We start from the raw sequence: 15,253 nt of genomic DNA, 5'->3' as shown, positions 1-15,253 counted from the left end.
ATTGGCTTACAGAGCCGATAGCAAACGTTAGGATAAGTCCTTGGTCTTGTCAATTTCGACCACATGACAGGATGGATGGTGATAGCACGCACTCCATTGATTAGTCAGAAGTTCTGTGAGAGACCCCCCGGCCTCCTTGGGCCTGTGCAGGGCTGCTCTCACTGCACTGATAACTTTTGAGGAGGGAAATACAAAGAAAAATATATAAAAGGTATGACTCACGTGATATTTCTCTCACCTTTGTCTTGCCCACATAGAGAGCCATAGGCTCCCCGCCTAGGGGGACTCTGGGTGGTAACACAAGACCTATGTCCTAATTCCTAAAATTCCTTTGACTGTGTAACTTTGGCTTGTCCACTGTTCTTTCTTGCTTCAATTTCCTCCTCTGTGAATTGGTGGCTGGCAGGTGAATTAGACTGAATGGCCCCCTACACCCACCCCAGCTCTAATAGAACTGACGCTGGAAGGGCTCTTGACAGCCTACTCGCCCCATCCAGAGAGAAGCCCCCAGACCTGTCTTTAAAGGATCCTCCTCAATGTTGGCCAGAAGGGCAAGAGAAGGTGCTCCTGCTACTGACATTCTTTCTAAGACTTTCAACACCTGCTTCAGAGGCATTAGATGCCAGCACCCTCACCCAAGGATGTACAGAAACCCTCTCCCTGAGCAATGTGCAGTTTCTTCTAGAGCAAACTACCTTCTAGCCACAGAGAAAGCTCACATGAGAGAGAAGTGAAACAGAGAGCAAGGTGGGAAGACAGACACTGCCCCTGCTGGGGGCCCCGTTGCAATCCTCCTTTTTTCCCCAGGTGAACCCTCAAATGGGGAGAAAAAATTAAAAGTTGAGGGTTTTTTTCTCCATCTGCATAACTTAAAAGCAATAATATGACTATAAATCTTCCTTCAAATCAGCAGGAGGAAAATTATCATGCAATAGGTAGTTGGGACCAGCAAGCTTGGGAATCAGATCCTTCCACAAGAGGTTTGTATGTAGGATTTTAGAGGATGGTGGTGGAGGGTGACGTTATCTTTATGTACCTAACCTGCCTAGAAATGTACCTAATTCATGGGGGAAATCCTTCCATTACATTTTAAGTCATAAAGAAGGATCTCAAGATGGGTGAGGAGAGACGGAACACAATTTTAGAGCAAGGTGGAATGAAGAAACCAATGCTTCCTTGCAGGTCCAAGAATTCCCAGAGAAACAAATGTGGATTTTCAGCTTCCTGAACTTCCTGTGACTTGTGGTGAGGCGAAGGGGATTTTATACAAGGAGAAAATGGAAAAAGGTGGGCTTCGTGGTCTTCTAAATTTTTCAACTGGAAAACTCCCGTGTGAATAATATATTATACAGGGGGTAGACACCTGTATTGGGGGTCTCTAGGTTTGGTGCCTCACTAGGAGGACTGAAAGGACTCAGCATATAGTTGAACTCATGGCTGTGATTTATTAAATTGAAAGGATACAAAGCAAAATCAGCAAAGGGAAAAGGCCCACGGTACAGGTGTCAGTTTCCAAGAGTCTTCACCCAGTCGGGTCACCAGGACACAGTTAATTCACCAGCAATGAATTGTAACAATACATGTGAAGTGTTGTCTGCCAGGGAAGCTGCCCTGAGCCTGAGAGTCCAGGGTTTTTATCAGGGGTTAGTTACATAAGTACCCTCTGCCCAGCACATGCCAAAATTCCAAACTCCCAGACGGAAGGCAGGTGTTCACATAAACCATACTGTTTGTATAAACAGTTAAGGCACAGTGAGCTACTCTTAAGTTCTGGGAGTGGTGAGACCCCTCCCCAAATCCAAGTTCCCAGATACCAGCCAAGCGCCAACCTTGCAAGCAGATTTTCTAAAGAAAGCAGCCTCAGTTCTGTTCTGTTAGCTCTTTTCCACACAGCATCCCAGATAGGCTGGAGGAAAGATGGCATTCCCACTCTTTTAAAATTAATAAACATTAGCCTACCAGGCCATCTCCACTTTCCCCCAAGGAAAAGGTCCACAGGCGCCCATCCAGCACCCAATACAGGGGCAAGTGCTTCAATAACAGGATGGAAGATGTACACATTTGAGAAATCCAACAGCAACCTTCACAGCCACATTCCCTTATAACATCTGTATGGCCTTGTGCTAACTGGGAGAAGCACAAGATTTAGACTCAGAAGACCAGGATTCGAGTTTCAGCTGTGCCAAGAGTGTCTATTTTGTATGGGCCAAGTTACTAAGTCTCTCTCATCCTGAACTGTCCTCTACAAAATGGAAATAATAATAAAACTTTCCTCACCATATTATTATGAGAAAAAAACAAGATAACAGATAGAAAAGTTTGCAAATTACACTGTTAAAATACAGTACAAATGTCCTTCTACCATAATTGATTCCCTCCTCCCAAAATATGGTTCTTTAGGTACCGAAAAGTATAAATAAATGTTTTCCCAATGATTGTATAGCATATATATAATTTAATTTTTCCCACTTGATAACATTTCTACAATTGCTTTTAACATAAAATAGCTATGAGCCCAAAATGTTATTGCAATAATTGATTGCCATTCACTGGCTGATCAACTTTTGTACAGGACAAGGCAGACATGGCTGTGGTGACGGTTGCCACACTGTCCCGTGTGTGACCTCATCTGCTGCCTCAGAGACTCAGCCTGGCTCTATCCCGGGTCTCAGAGAAGGGAAGGGAACGAATCTTGCCTATTCTTTAGAGTCATCCATTTTTTTTCTCTTTTGAATATAGTGAAATATTTTTTTAAAGTGAATGTTGGTAGTAATCACTGTCCTTCTCATTGCACGAGGGTCAGAGTATGCACACAGGGCAGGACGTCTGCTCCTGCCCTCGCCTTTCGGACTGCTGTAGAGCCCCAGAGAGGGGACTCAGCTATCCTGCTGTGGATTATGAACCCAAAACGAGTAGCCCAGATTCACGTGGCGGGAGGTCAAGTTCTGGGGTATTCACAGTTGGGGGCACACCCTGGCCACAAAGGGAGCTCAGCTTGTCTTGGTCTCACAGGCACCTCGGAGAAGTGTATACAGGATGCATATGGAAAGTGGTTCACCCTCAGGGAATTTGAAATTGAAGGAAACCATGAAGCATCCAAGAACTGGAAGCTGAGTGTGCGCTGCGGGGGATGGCCCCTGAAAACCTTGATTCAGGTATTCTAGTGACAAAGTGCTACAATCAAGGATTTAGTGCCACAAGTCATCAACTTCCAGCTTTAGCAGAATTTCCAGAAAGCCATCATGACGCCCCTTGCCTGGGTCGCAATGCATATATTATCACTAACATTCCATGTGGCTGTTACATTTGCTGGCTTACATTACAGCTTAATCCTCTAAGCGCATAAACTCTCACACTTTAAAAATTTTTTTAATTTTTATACAATTTTTAAAGGCTACTTTCCACTTACAGTTATTACAAAATATTGGCTGTATGTTGTACAATACATCCTTGAGCCTATCCTACACCCAATAGTTTATACCTCCACTCCCCCACCTCTATGTTTCCTCTCCCCACCTCCCCACTGGTAACCACTAGTTTGTTCTCTATGAGTCAGCTTCTTTTATGTTATATTCACTAGTTTGTTATGTTTTTTAGATTCCACATATAAGTGATATCATACAATATTTGTCTTTCTCCATCTGACATATTTCACTTAATGTAATGCCCTCCAAGTCCGTCCATGTTGCTGCAAATAACAACATTTTGTTCTTTTTTATGGCTGAATAGTATTCAAACTCTTATATTGTTGAAGGTAGGACAGTAAATTGTGGCCTTGGCACTGCCACTAATAATTGCCACTGGGTAATTTGGTCACAGGAAAGTAAACTAAATTGGCGTGGGAGGGTCTTAGACTTTTGGAGGGGGCCAATGTTGAAAGTAACAATAATAGAACGATGTATCTGAAAATAATACATCAGAATGAGTGTTTTCTGGATAGCCATCTGAAATTCATTCTTGAAAAATAATATTTTTAAATGAATTTAAAAATATCTCTTTGGGGCTTCCCTGGTGGCGCAGTGGTTGAGAGTCTGCCTGCCGATGCAGGGGGCGTGGGTTCCTGCCCCGGTCCGGGAAGATCCCACATACCGCGGAGCGGCTGGGCACGTGAGTCATGGCCGCTGAGCCTGCGCGTCCGGAGCCTGTGCTCCGCAACGGGAGAGGCCACAACAGTGAGAGGCCCGCGTACCACAAAAAAAAAATATATATATATATATATATCTTTGGTCCTCATCTCGGCCCCCTGATGTGGACTAAACGGGCCAGGTCTCTGTCACAGATGAACCCATGCCTTCTGACTCTTTCTGTCACATGCCCCAGATGGTCCTTCCTCGTGCCACTCTAATGACGAGCAAATATTTATTGAATACATCTGAAGCCACAGGGACTGTAAGGTGTGGCCCCCAGCCCCTAACCAGGAGGAAGGCTGCACGTTTATAAACATAGGATTGCACAGCTCATAGATGCCATAATGAGATTCTCTGGCAGGAAGAGAGGCAGAAGCTTAGGGGAGGGAAGTTCATTTCTGTCTTTGAGGTTGAGGACAGTTTCATGGAACAGTTTGCACTGAGCTGGGTCTTAAAAGAAGAATAGTTCTGACAAGCAAAAATGTCATGAGGAATTCTATATAGAAAGGATGGCATGAAAATCCTCCCCATGAGTGTCAAGAAGTTGTGGGTTATAAGACTCAATACATGAGCTGGGCTGATTGTGGAGGTCCTGCGGCCCCAGAAAGGAGGCTGAACCCTTCATTTAATCATGGAGGAATTGTGGGAGGTTTGGGTTAGGGATTGACGAAGTTGAAAGAGTGTTTTAGAGGTATGAATCTGATCAAGGAATGCAAGATGGATTAGAGGGTAGAGTGCTTTAACCCATGGAGACCTCAAATGACCATTACCACCTTTCTGCCTGATCCACCCCATTCGACCTACAAGGCCCAGCTCAAACAGCACACTCTCTGCTGAAGTCCTTTAAAATTCACTGAATTTGTTTCCTATCGCTGCTATAAAAAATCCCCACAAACTTAGTGCCTTGAGACCATGTAAATCTATCATCTTACAGTTCTAGAGACCAGAAGTATGAAATCAGTTTCGCTGGACTCAAGTCAAGGTGTCGGCAGGGGTGGTTCCTTCTGGAGCCTTCTTCCAGGGAGAATGTGTTCCTCCCCTTTTTCAGCTTCTGGAAGCAGCCTTCATTTCCTGGCTTGTGACCCCTTCCTCACATCACTCCAACCTCTTCTTCTGTCAACACATCTCCTACTACTCACTCTGACCCTCCTACTCCCTCTTGTATGGACCCTTGCGATTACATTGGCCCTACTCAGATAATCAGAATCATCTTCCATTTCAAGCTCCTTCATTTAATTACATTAGTAAAGTTCCTTTTACCATGTAAGTTGACACATTCATGGGTCAGGGGATTAGAACAAATTCATGGGTCGGTGGGGAGCATTATTTAGCCTACTATACTCACCCATCTCTGGATCCCAAAATACTCCATGAGAGCACAGTTTACACTTTATCATCCTTACCCCACTATATGCCAGGTTTTCCCACTTGTCTCCCCAAAGGCCGGGATACCTTTGTGTGTCCAAGGCCACTGATGGGGCCTGCCAGCTGTCAATCACTCACCAGGCGTGTGCCAATGGAGCTATAGTATGCAAGGTATAAAGATAAAAGCTAGAGGGGTACTGGGAGAATGGAAAGGAAGTGGTGGGTGTAGAAGCGGTTGTAAAGGAAAATCTGGCAAAACTTTCTAAGGAGAGCAAGAGAGAGGATGCAGTTTTTAAAGCTGACTTTAAAGCTGAGTCTGGATAACAGAGAGCACCATGTTACAGACTTGGAGAGGGAGGTTATTTTCCATGAAGACTCCTTGAGTTTGTGTTGATAATGGGACATGAGTGGAAGGTAGTGGAATTACCGATCTCACAAAGTAGAAACAAGGACCCATCACAGCATGAATCCCATTTTTCTTTCAGAGAGAATTTCTACTAGACCCGTCAAGAAAAAGAAAGAAGGTAATTATCACATGACCTTCTGGCCGTGTCTCATCTACCCCACTGTTGATTTTCCATCTCTCTGGCTTTATTTTATGGTTTCTGAATTAACCAATTATGTTGAAACTTGATTTTATAATACGGTGCTTTTACACTTGCTACTTCCAAACATTTCAGTGTGTGAGGCCAGGACTTCTTTGAGCATTAAAATATTTGAGATAGAGGTGCAGGGGTAATCCTTAAAAATAGATAATGAGGCAGAATTGACCTTGTACATTTGTTTTAGAAAAATATGTGAATGGCATACAGCAAGTCCCCAACATACGAACCTTCAAGTTGCGAGCTTTCAAAAATGTGAACGTGCGTTCGCATGTCCAATCACGTAAGTTAGTTCCCACGTCTAGTGTACATTGTAACGTGCGTGCATCCTCTACAAGTGGCTGTGCCTTTGTGTACTTTACTGTACAGGACCGTATAGGGTACAGTAGTACAGTATCTTTATTTCAAGCTGAGGATGTCCTGAAGCAAGTGTGAAAGCAGCAGTGATGTAGCTGGTACTGCTAAGAAGACCCAGGAATTGAAGGCCCAGAGGAAGGACGGAGAGAGACAAGAGGAAGAAGTAACTGAAGAACCGAAGAGATTCACGACGTAGGAAATGGCAAGGGGATTTTCTTTATTTGAGGAGGCACTGTTAGTTTTTGAGGCTCAGGACCCGAATGTAGAACGTTACGTGAGCCTGTGCTCTGCAACGGGAGAGGCCACAACAGTGAGGGCCCGCGTAGCACAAAAAAAAAAAAATAAAATGTTTTTTACTTTTTGTGTTTGTTTTTTATGTATTATTTGTGTGAAAAGTATTATAAACCTATTACAGTACAGTACTGTATAGCTGATTGTGTTAGTTGGGTACCTAGGCTAACTTTGCTGGACTTACAAAGGCACTCTCGGAATGGAACTCTTACTATACTGTCTTTTTTTTTTTTTTTTTTTTGGAGTATAGTTGATTTACAATGTTGTGTTAGTTTCAGGTGTACAGCAAAGTTAATCAGTTATACACATGCATATATCCACTCTTTATTTTTAGATTCTTTTCCCATATAGGCCATTACAGAGGGCATACTGTCTTAAAATTAGACATAAAAGATGGAGTTGGAGCTGGAAAAGTATGATTTTGAAAGGCACAAAAAAGTACATTTAATGACTATTGCTTTTGCAACACTGATTTTATTTTCATTGGTTTTTCTGGGTTCTAGCTTTAATGAAATAAGAATTGAGCAAAGTGGAAACATCTCATGGTCACTCTAGCTAACCTATTATAGACCTAATGTAGAATCCCCGTTTGGAATGGATATATAGCCATATGTCACCTGGTAAAGCAAAAAAACAAAACCTCTCCTTCACATGCACACACACACTTATGCTAAGTCCTTTTTCAAGGGAAAATTTATTTCCTTTATGGAGATGACCCTTTAGAGAATAGAGTGATTGGGAAGCAGATGTGCCCTGTGGGAGAGGTTGCAGACCTGGAAAGTTCTTTCCTTTGTGTAGAGGCCCTTCGGCCCCAACAGAGGGGCTTTGCAGACTGCAGTTCCATCTATGAAGGCAAATTCTCTCTCCTTCAAAGTAGCATGTGAAGTTCATGGACCAGTGGTTTCTATGCTGTGTGGATTTCAGGGAAGGCAGTCAGATAGTTAATGTCTTCCTCTCCAAGACAGGGTGTGAGAGAGAACATGTGAAGTGAAAAAAGGAAATAGAAAAACTTCCATTTTCCTGACCTCCAACAGCAGTGACCTTGGTCATCTCAGTCAAACCAGGAAGTCGAGGTTTTCACAAAGCTGGTTTCTGGGGCTACCAGCTCAACTGACTTTATGCTAAAGACTCAGTAACTAAGCTCTGCATCCACTGGGTTTTCTGAAGAAAGAGATGCTATTTGCTCTGTTCATTAAGACAAAATGTTTCTGCCCAGTCCTAGGGAGTCAAGGGTAATTCAGTCTGGGTTAATCAATTGAGTTGGCTGTCTCCCACCCTTTATCACAGGCGCCCTCTCTCCGTTCCCTCTGGGTTTACAGCTATTAAGATGTGACCACCTCAGTTCTCAGAGGGTCTCTCCAGAGCATCTCTTCCTTTCCCAGCCCCTTGGCTTCTGCCATTTGTGTCCTCTCAGCACCAAATGGCATAAGAAACTCTGAGCCAGTAGCCTAAAAATAGTGGTCAGCATCCATTAGGATGAGAAAAAGGAAAAGCGGTTACATGGCCCCATGCCAGGGCCACTCAAGCCTATGTGGGGATGTCCCCAAGGATGTCCCTAACAGGCCATTCCTCAAGCTCTCCTACTGAAAGGGAGCACATGGACAAGATACAGCTTACAGCCTAGAATTTCCTCCCATGTGTGAATTTTGTGTCTCTTCTTCTTATATTGAATTCATAGATGAAAAGAATTTACAAATTGAGGTGTGTTCCAATTCACCTCAGCTCACTGGGCTCAGGGATGATATTCTGTTATGATTTGGAAATAGCAGGACATTTTGCTTTGGCTCATAATATTGTATTATAAGTAGGGGCTCTGCATTCTTGTAAGCAATTGACCTCACAGAAGCACTAAGAATGAGATGAGATATTTAAAAATGACATCAGGGGGCTTCCCTGGTGGCGCAGTGGTTGAGAGTCCGCCTGCCGATGCAGGGGACACTGGTTCGTGCCCCGGTCCGGGAAGATCCCACATGCCACGGAGCGGCTAGGCCCATGAGCCATGGCCGCTGAGCCTGCGCGTCCGGAGCCTGTGCTCTGCAACGGGAGAGTCCGCAACAGTGAGAGGCCCGCGTACCGTTAAAATAAATAAATAAATAAATAATAAAATAAAATAAAAATGACATCAGCAGGACTGGTGATGGGCTGGATGTCTGGGGTGAGGAAAGGGAGGAAACCGTGTTCACTTCCAGGCTCCTGGGTGGATGGTGGGTTGCTTAGTGAGATGAGGGGGGCACTGAAAGAGGAGCAGATTCAAGACAGGAAGTCAAGGACTGTGGTTTGGGGGCAATATGGGTTTTAGACGTGATGATAGACATCTAATTGCAGATGATGGAAAGTAGAGTTTGGATGCTCAGGGACTCAAAAAGAGACCAGAGACACAGATCTTAAAGCCTAGGGACAGATGTGGTAGGTGTGGTCACGGGAGTAGTCGTGGCCATCTAGGAGAGTAAAATGAGCAGGGAACATGGGGCAGAGCCCTACAGAATTCCAACTTTCCAAGTGAGGAAGCTTAAAAAAAGAAGCAAACTGTTAGGAAAAAATCTAAGAGAATGGAGTGTCATGGAACAAAGCATAAAGAGTGTTTCTAGAAGGAAGAGGTGGAATGGCACTCCCTGCCACCTCCCCATTTCCTCACCACCCACCAAAATCCCAGCTACCCATCACTGGGTGGGCCAGTCCCCAAGTCTATGCATTGTTTTGTACGTAGATTGTCACACAAGGATGTGAATTCCTTCTTCCAGCCCATGTTGTAGAAAGGATAGCTTCATCTAGATGAAGAGCTGCTACCCATTGGATGAAATGTTTCCTCACCACATGGTTCTCTTTCCACTCAGGTGGCCCAGCAGAGGGGCCAGGTGGCCATCCTCTGGCCATTTCTCCAGCACAGACACATGACCCTCATGCATAGAAATTGTAGTATATAGGGATCCACATGTTATTGCCACATAGATTATCACCAAAAAGAAAAGGAAAAAATGTAATTCCCCTTGCCCACCAATGGGCTCATTCCTTGAACAATTCTTATTTTGGTCTATAAATTCTGTTGTTTTAACGTGTGTTTGTTACTCCACGATACTTAGATGCAAACACTGTCAAATTTTTAACTTCACTAAATGAAATAAAATCTGGCTAAAGGTCCCACATATTGAGATTGATGAAAAATCCAGCACCAATTAATTTTGTGGCCCCATCCATCTTCCTTATACAGGACAAAGCACCAGGTTTCCACGGGATCAGAAAATTCGGGTAAAGCCTTGGCCTTCAACTCCAGTGGTTGCCATTACCACACTCCCTAGCCATTGAGAGATGGCACCTCCACACCTTACTTGCCAAGCTAAGTCATAGGACAGCTTCCCCTAGGCTCCCAGAGTCAAAGAGCTCTGTCATCCCTGGCATCCACCGGGTTATCTGTGCCCATGGTCTTTCCAACCAGAGGCACTGTCACAGGCTCAGGGACCCTCTAGGCACAAAATCCATAGAACAGAAACTCATCCCCAGGCCCTTCAACTCATGGAGAACTTACGGCCAAGAAAATGGTATGCAGTGATATCTCAGTTGTTTATTCTGTCAAATTAAATTGTCAGTAAATCACTCTTCAATGAGGCAATTTAGATGATGCATGGTAGACAGCTAGATAAGACACTGTATTCCTGAGTTAGGTTTTGCCTGCAGAATAATACATTTCTCAGATTATCTTTAATTGATCCTATTTTGTTGTTGTTACAAGACTTCCTGTGTCAGAATCTCTGTCTTTATAAAGAAAACTTTAAAGGTCTAACAGCCACTTCCTCCTGAGCTTCACTGCAAACCAGCATGTCTTCTTCTGAAATCTCCACTCAGTATTGTTCCTTACTATTTTGAGGAGAAAGGTTTACAAGTATCACCTTGGTACAAGCAAATGCTGTGTGTTCTACAGTACCGATGTGTCGACTATCTAGGGTCTCACTGATCCCAGTGATGTCTATATTATCTCCCCTTCTAGCCAGAAAACTCAAATGAATGCGAGGTATGCCGTAGAAAGACCATGCTGTTCTCCTGTGATACTTGTTCAAGGTTCTTTCATGAGACATGCCACATCCCACCTAAAGGTGCTGACAGGTTAGTGAGACCTGGCCCCCTCCTGCCCTTCCTTCCTGTGGTACAGCTCCTCCCACCATGCACACTCAGCCTGCAGTTTTCTCTGGTTGTATGTGTCTTGATTCAGAAGAAGAGTCCTTAAGCATCAGGATCCAGAAATAAGAACAGTGCTGGCGGCAGTAGATTAATGAGAAGAAAACTCTTCAAGTGGTGATTAGGTATAATAGAGAAGTAACCCCCACCTCCCTCAGGTGGTTCCCACACCCATGCACTTTGATGGGGTTATGATGCCATACATTAGCTGCTGGTTTAACACATATACCACCTGCTATGGGAACATCACATAGCTGACAAAGCTGGGACTGCGATGAGCCTTCAGAAGGTGATCACGGCAGTCTATCAAGTCATCTGACCCTGAATCACAGGGTACATGATAAGATCCCTGAATTCTGCGGGTATGAGTCCACTGCTGCATTTCCTTTGTTGTAAAGTGTATCTTCGGTCAGATGTGATGATACGTGAGACAACACGTAGATTGATAAGGCATTCTAGAAGTGGTAGAATCGCTGTGGCCAAGGATGATCTCTACCAGGATTATGTCTGTTCCTATGAGGATAGAGCATTGTCCCTCCATAATGGGAGGAGTCTAGTGTAATTCATCTGCTCCTGTGTAGGTCCCAGAGAATGTGTCACCGTGGGATTCAGCATAAACCTCTGCAGTTGGGCAATCTGCAGAGGCAGAAAGCCCCACGTTCTTTTGAGCTCATGTAGAGTCCCCACCCCTGCACCGTGGACACTGTAATGCTTGCCCCTTGAGCAAGCACTGGGGTGGCCAAGGAGAGAGGTTAAATGACATCTCTAGGAAGGATCATTGTATCCAGGTCTCGGATTATTGAGAATTGAGAGCTCCCCAGCACAGAGAACCTGGTAGTGGAGATCTAGGGGCAAATGGAAGATACCTGGCACTCTATTGGTAGATTTCCTTTCCAAGAAGTTTCTGCATCACAGATTCTAGACACAGAGATGGCAATGCCAGAAAAAACGATGCCTATGGCTTATGCTCTGTGCTTATTCAGCAAAGTTGAGAAGAAGGGCTGTTTTCCTGATTTTTACTGAGTTGATGTCTCATCGAGGCCCAAGACTCCAGTACTTAAGGTACCAATTTCCCCTTCTCGTTTCGGGCAGGCAGAATTCATTACCAAACTCACAGTGGCTCAGATGAGAACCTAAGTTTTGAAGTGAATGAGTGTCCTTACGCACCATGGCACCTCACTTAGCCTTCTACACTTATTGATGGGAGGGCTGTCTTTGGCAGTTGAGCCCAAATGGGGCTCTAGTGCAGGGGGGTGTCAGAGAGAAGTTGAATACAGGTGGAAACTACCAGTCATTCCTGAACAGAGGACTTTAACAGCTATAGAAACAATGGTTGATTCACAGAGAAACTGCCTTTGCTGACCTTACACCCGCCTCTCAGGAACCCATGGAGCTGCATCTTCTGTAAGATAAAGGACCTTCAGGAAAGGTGCCCAGAAAGCCAACCATGTCATCAGGAATCTGAGGTCCTGAAGAAGCTGATGCTACCTAAAGAGAAGGTGGTGAGTTGAAATGCAAACCTAAGCCTCCTCCTTTCTGTTTACACGAGAGAATAAGCACCATCTTGCAGGGGGCAGGAGGAATGGTGCCCAAGGCAAACTGCTGTCGCTTGCTGTGCTCTGATCACATTACCTGACACCAAAATTCGTATGCCACAGAAAATTCCCATTCTGTGTTTGTTTCAGGGGTCTGCAGGTTGGAGAGTTGTGCATTTATCTGAGCATATGTAAGAGCTCATTCTTTCCAAGCTGCTCTTCACTTAAAATCTCCTCTATCTTTTGCAGAAGTGTGAGTTCCTCCTCTTAAAGGTCTATTGCTCTCCAAAAAGCTCTTTTTTTGCCTCAGAACCGTATTATGTAAGTAACAGCAATAAAACCCCAACCTGGCATTTGTTGAATTTGTGATATGAATCCAATGGGTACACATTGCCATTATCTTTGCCTTGTTGATAAATATCTTAGACAGCTCAATCAGCCCTTAGAAGCTTAGGCGGTTGTAACAAACTACCATAGACTGGGTGGCTTAAACAACAGGAATTTATTTCTCACAGTTCTGGAGGCTGGAAATCCGAGATCAGGGTGCCAACACAGTCAGGTCCTAATGAGGGCTTTCTTCCAGGTTGCAGTCAACCAACTTCTCTTTTTGTCCTCACATGGTGGAAAGGGAGGGAGAGAGGTCTCTGGCATCCTTTTATTAGAAGGGTGCTAATCCTATTCATGAGGGCTCCACCCTCATGACCTAATTATCTTCCAATTGTCCCACCTCCTAAGACCATCACAGTGGGGGTGAGGATTTTAGCATATGAATTTGGGGGACACAAGCACTCAGTCCATAACTGTGGGAATCTGTAGAAGGTAGACTTGGAACCATGCTAATGCCCTTTGGCACTTTTGTCAACATAATACAAAGACATCTCAAGGCCTGGAGAAGCCCATGTGGTTAAACAAAATCAAGAAAAATCTGGCGATGAACATATATCACCGAGTACAGGAGTTTGTGCGGGACATGCGTCTCATCTTCCAGAACTACAGGGCGATTTGCAAGGTAAACAGTTCTCCCTGCTTCTATTTTTCTTTCAATTAAGTCATTTTGCCTTTCATCTTCTTGTATCAGGTCAATGTTACAATTTCCCTCATCATGTGGCAAGCCCACACAGGTAAAAATTCTGGCAGTATTCTCCAAGCCCTGTGGACTATGATGTGGAAGATAACAACAGACCAGGGGTACCATTGGAAACATTACCCTAGGACCTCAGAATTTACTCCTTCTAGATACTCAATTTGCCCATAGATAACAGTGCATTGCAGACCTAGTCCCTTCCACCGGAAATGGAAGTGCTTTTTATTTTTTTACTAGACCTGGCAGCACTGTGTGTGGCTCAGAAGTTCCTGCAATTGGCCCAGGCTCAGGTCCTTACTTGGCCCAGACTTGGGGACCATCCTAGGGAGACTGGATGCTGAGGCACAGAGTATGTCCTTGTGCAGTTGGTTGCTGTGTAACTGCCCGCCGGCATCCGGGCCCTCAGGAAGGAGTGGACAGGGATCTCCCCACACCTGGGCATCTGCCTATTTCCAGCAGTTCCAGTACTGCACTCTGGATGCAGAGCATGGAAAGTTTCTTATAGGCAGAACCCTCATGGCCTCGGTGCTCGTAGAGAAGTGAGGCCAATTCTCTCATCTGCTAGAAGCACATTTTAAAGGCTACTCGTGTTTCTCATCTCTAAAGGAAGATACCAAATCACATTTCTCAAATTTCAAAATCTTGGATTTCTTTACATTAGAATTTCCTAGTGTTGGATCAAAAAGTTAACAAGGATCACCTCAAGGGGTGGGGAATGAAGGATAAAGGAAGGCACCACGAACTTGCCTTAGACATTTCTGTACTATTATGGTGTCACAAGGAATATGGGCTGTGTTCAAAATCAAATAACTAGAATTTTTTAAATTAATCAATAAATTTCTGATGAAGAATTAGACTGCAGTATAGCGCCATTTTTGCTCCTCTGTCCTCCAGATAAAGAGAAATGATCCAGCTATCAGGAAACATAAGCTATCCTCAACTGGATTAATTCTCACTTACCATTTGGGATAGTCTAAAATAAAACTCTGATTAACCAAAACATTGAGAGTGTAAGCTCATTAGCAATCTATGGCTATTATTGTTTTTGCCTTTGCTTTCTCAGAACAAGAAACTCATCAATCTGGGACTTCAGCTAGAAGCCGAATTTGAGAGTGATTTCAAAAACGTTTTTGGCATCCAGGAAATAAGTACAAACAGCAATCGGTTTGAGCCGATCTTTTATAACGTAGCCCGTTTCTAGTTCCCCCTTCAGAGTCTCCACTGCTACACGATATTGTGCCTGTGGCCCCACTGACCAACTGCCTGTTGCTGTGTGAATAACACATTTCTTTTTCAAACTTTTTTTTACTGACATTCCTGCTCATTTACTTTTCTAAATAAAAATCTTAAACTTCAGATTATTTTATTAAGTAATTTGGGGTGAAATTCACAAAAGAAAATATCAGGTCTTTCTATAAAGGATCACATTATGTGCTTCCGTTTCTTTGAATCTTTTATTAGGTTCTTAAGTAAAGTTTTCTCTTCTTTTCTCCTCCCCACACAGGACTTAGTCATTTCTTATTTTACTCTCAGGTATTTAATACTTTTTTGTTATTTTGAAAGTGACCTTTTTCCCAATGTATTTTATTACTGATTATTGTCTATTATAGAAAGATATAGTGCCATGCATTCTGGTCACTGATTACCTTACTGAATGCTGGATAGCATCCTTTTTGGCCTCACACCCAGTGGCATCAGGAAGCCCATAGTAGATGCACAGCA

General features: G+C 43.9%; 1 protein-coding gene across 4 annotated transcripts in view; it reads left to right on the top strand.

Moving 5' to 3' along the window:
• Window positions 1-14,887, top strand: part of LOC116756459 (nuclear body protein SP140-like protein) — an 87,222-nt gene extending 72,335 nt beyond the window's left edge. For all 4 annotated transcript variants that reach the window (XM_032636827.1, XM_032636826.1, XM_032636825.1 and 1 more), the window contains 8 exons: window positions 1,183-1,287; window positions 3,013-3,155; window positions 5,978-6,016; window positions 10,725-10,840; window positions 12,294-12,414; window positions 12,697-12,768; window positions 13,322-13,456; window positions 14,595-14,887. In XM_032636827.1, the coding sequence (XP_032492718.1) occupies window positions 1,183-1,287; window positions 3,013-3,155; window positions 5,978-6,016; window positions 10,725-10,840; window positions 12,294-12,414; window positions 12,697-12,768; window positions 13,322-13,456; window positions 14,595-14,732 (869 nt within the window). In that variant the 3' untranslated portion in view covers window positions 14,733-14,887. The remainder of the gene's footprint in view (window positions 1-1,182; window positions 1,288-3,012; window positions 3,156-5,977; window positions 6,017-10,724; window positions 10,841-12,293; window positions 12,415-12,696; window positions 12,769-13,321; window positions 13,457-14,594) is intronic.
• Window positions 14,888-15,253: the final 366 nt, after the last annotated feature.

Source organism: Phocoena sinus, chromosome 7 (genome assembly GCF_008692025.1).
Source record: "Phocoena sinus isolate mPhoSin1 chromosome 7, mPhoSin1.pri, whole genome shotgun sequence".
NCBI classification, from domain to species: Eukaryota; Metazoa; Chordata; class Mammalia; order Artiodactyla; family Phocoenidae; genus Phocoena; species Phocoena sinus.
This window is presented reverse-complemented; position numbering and strand designations above follow the sequence as displayed.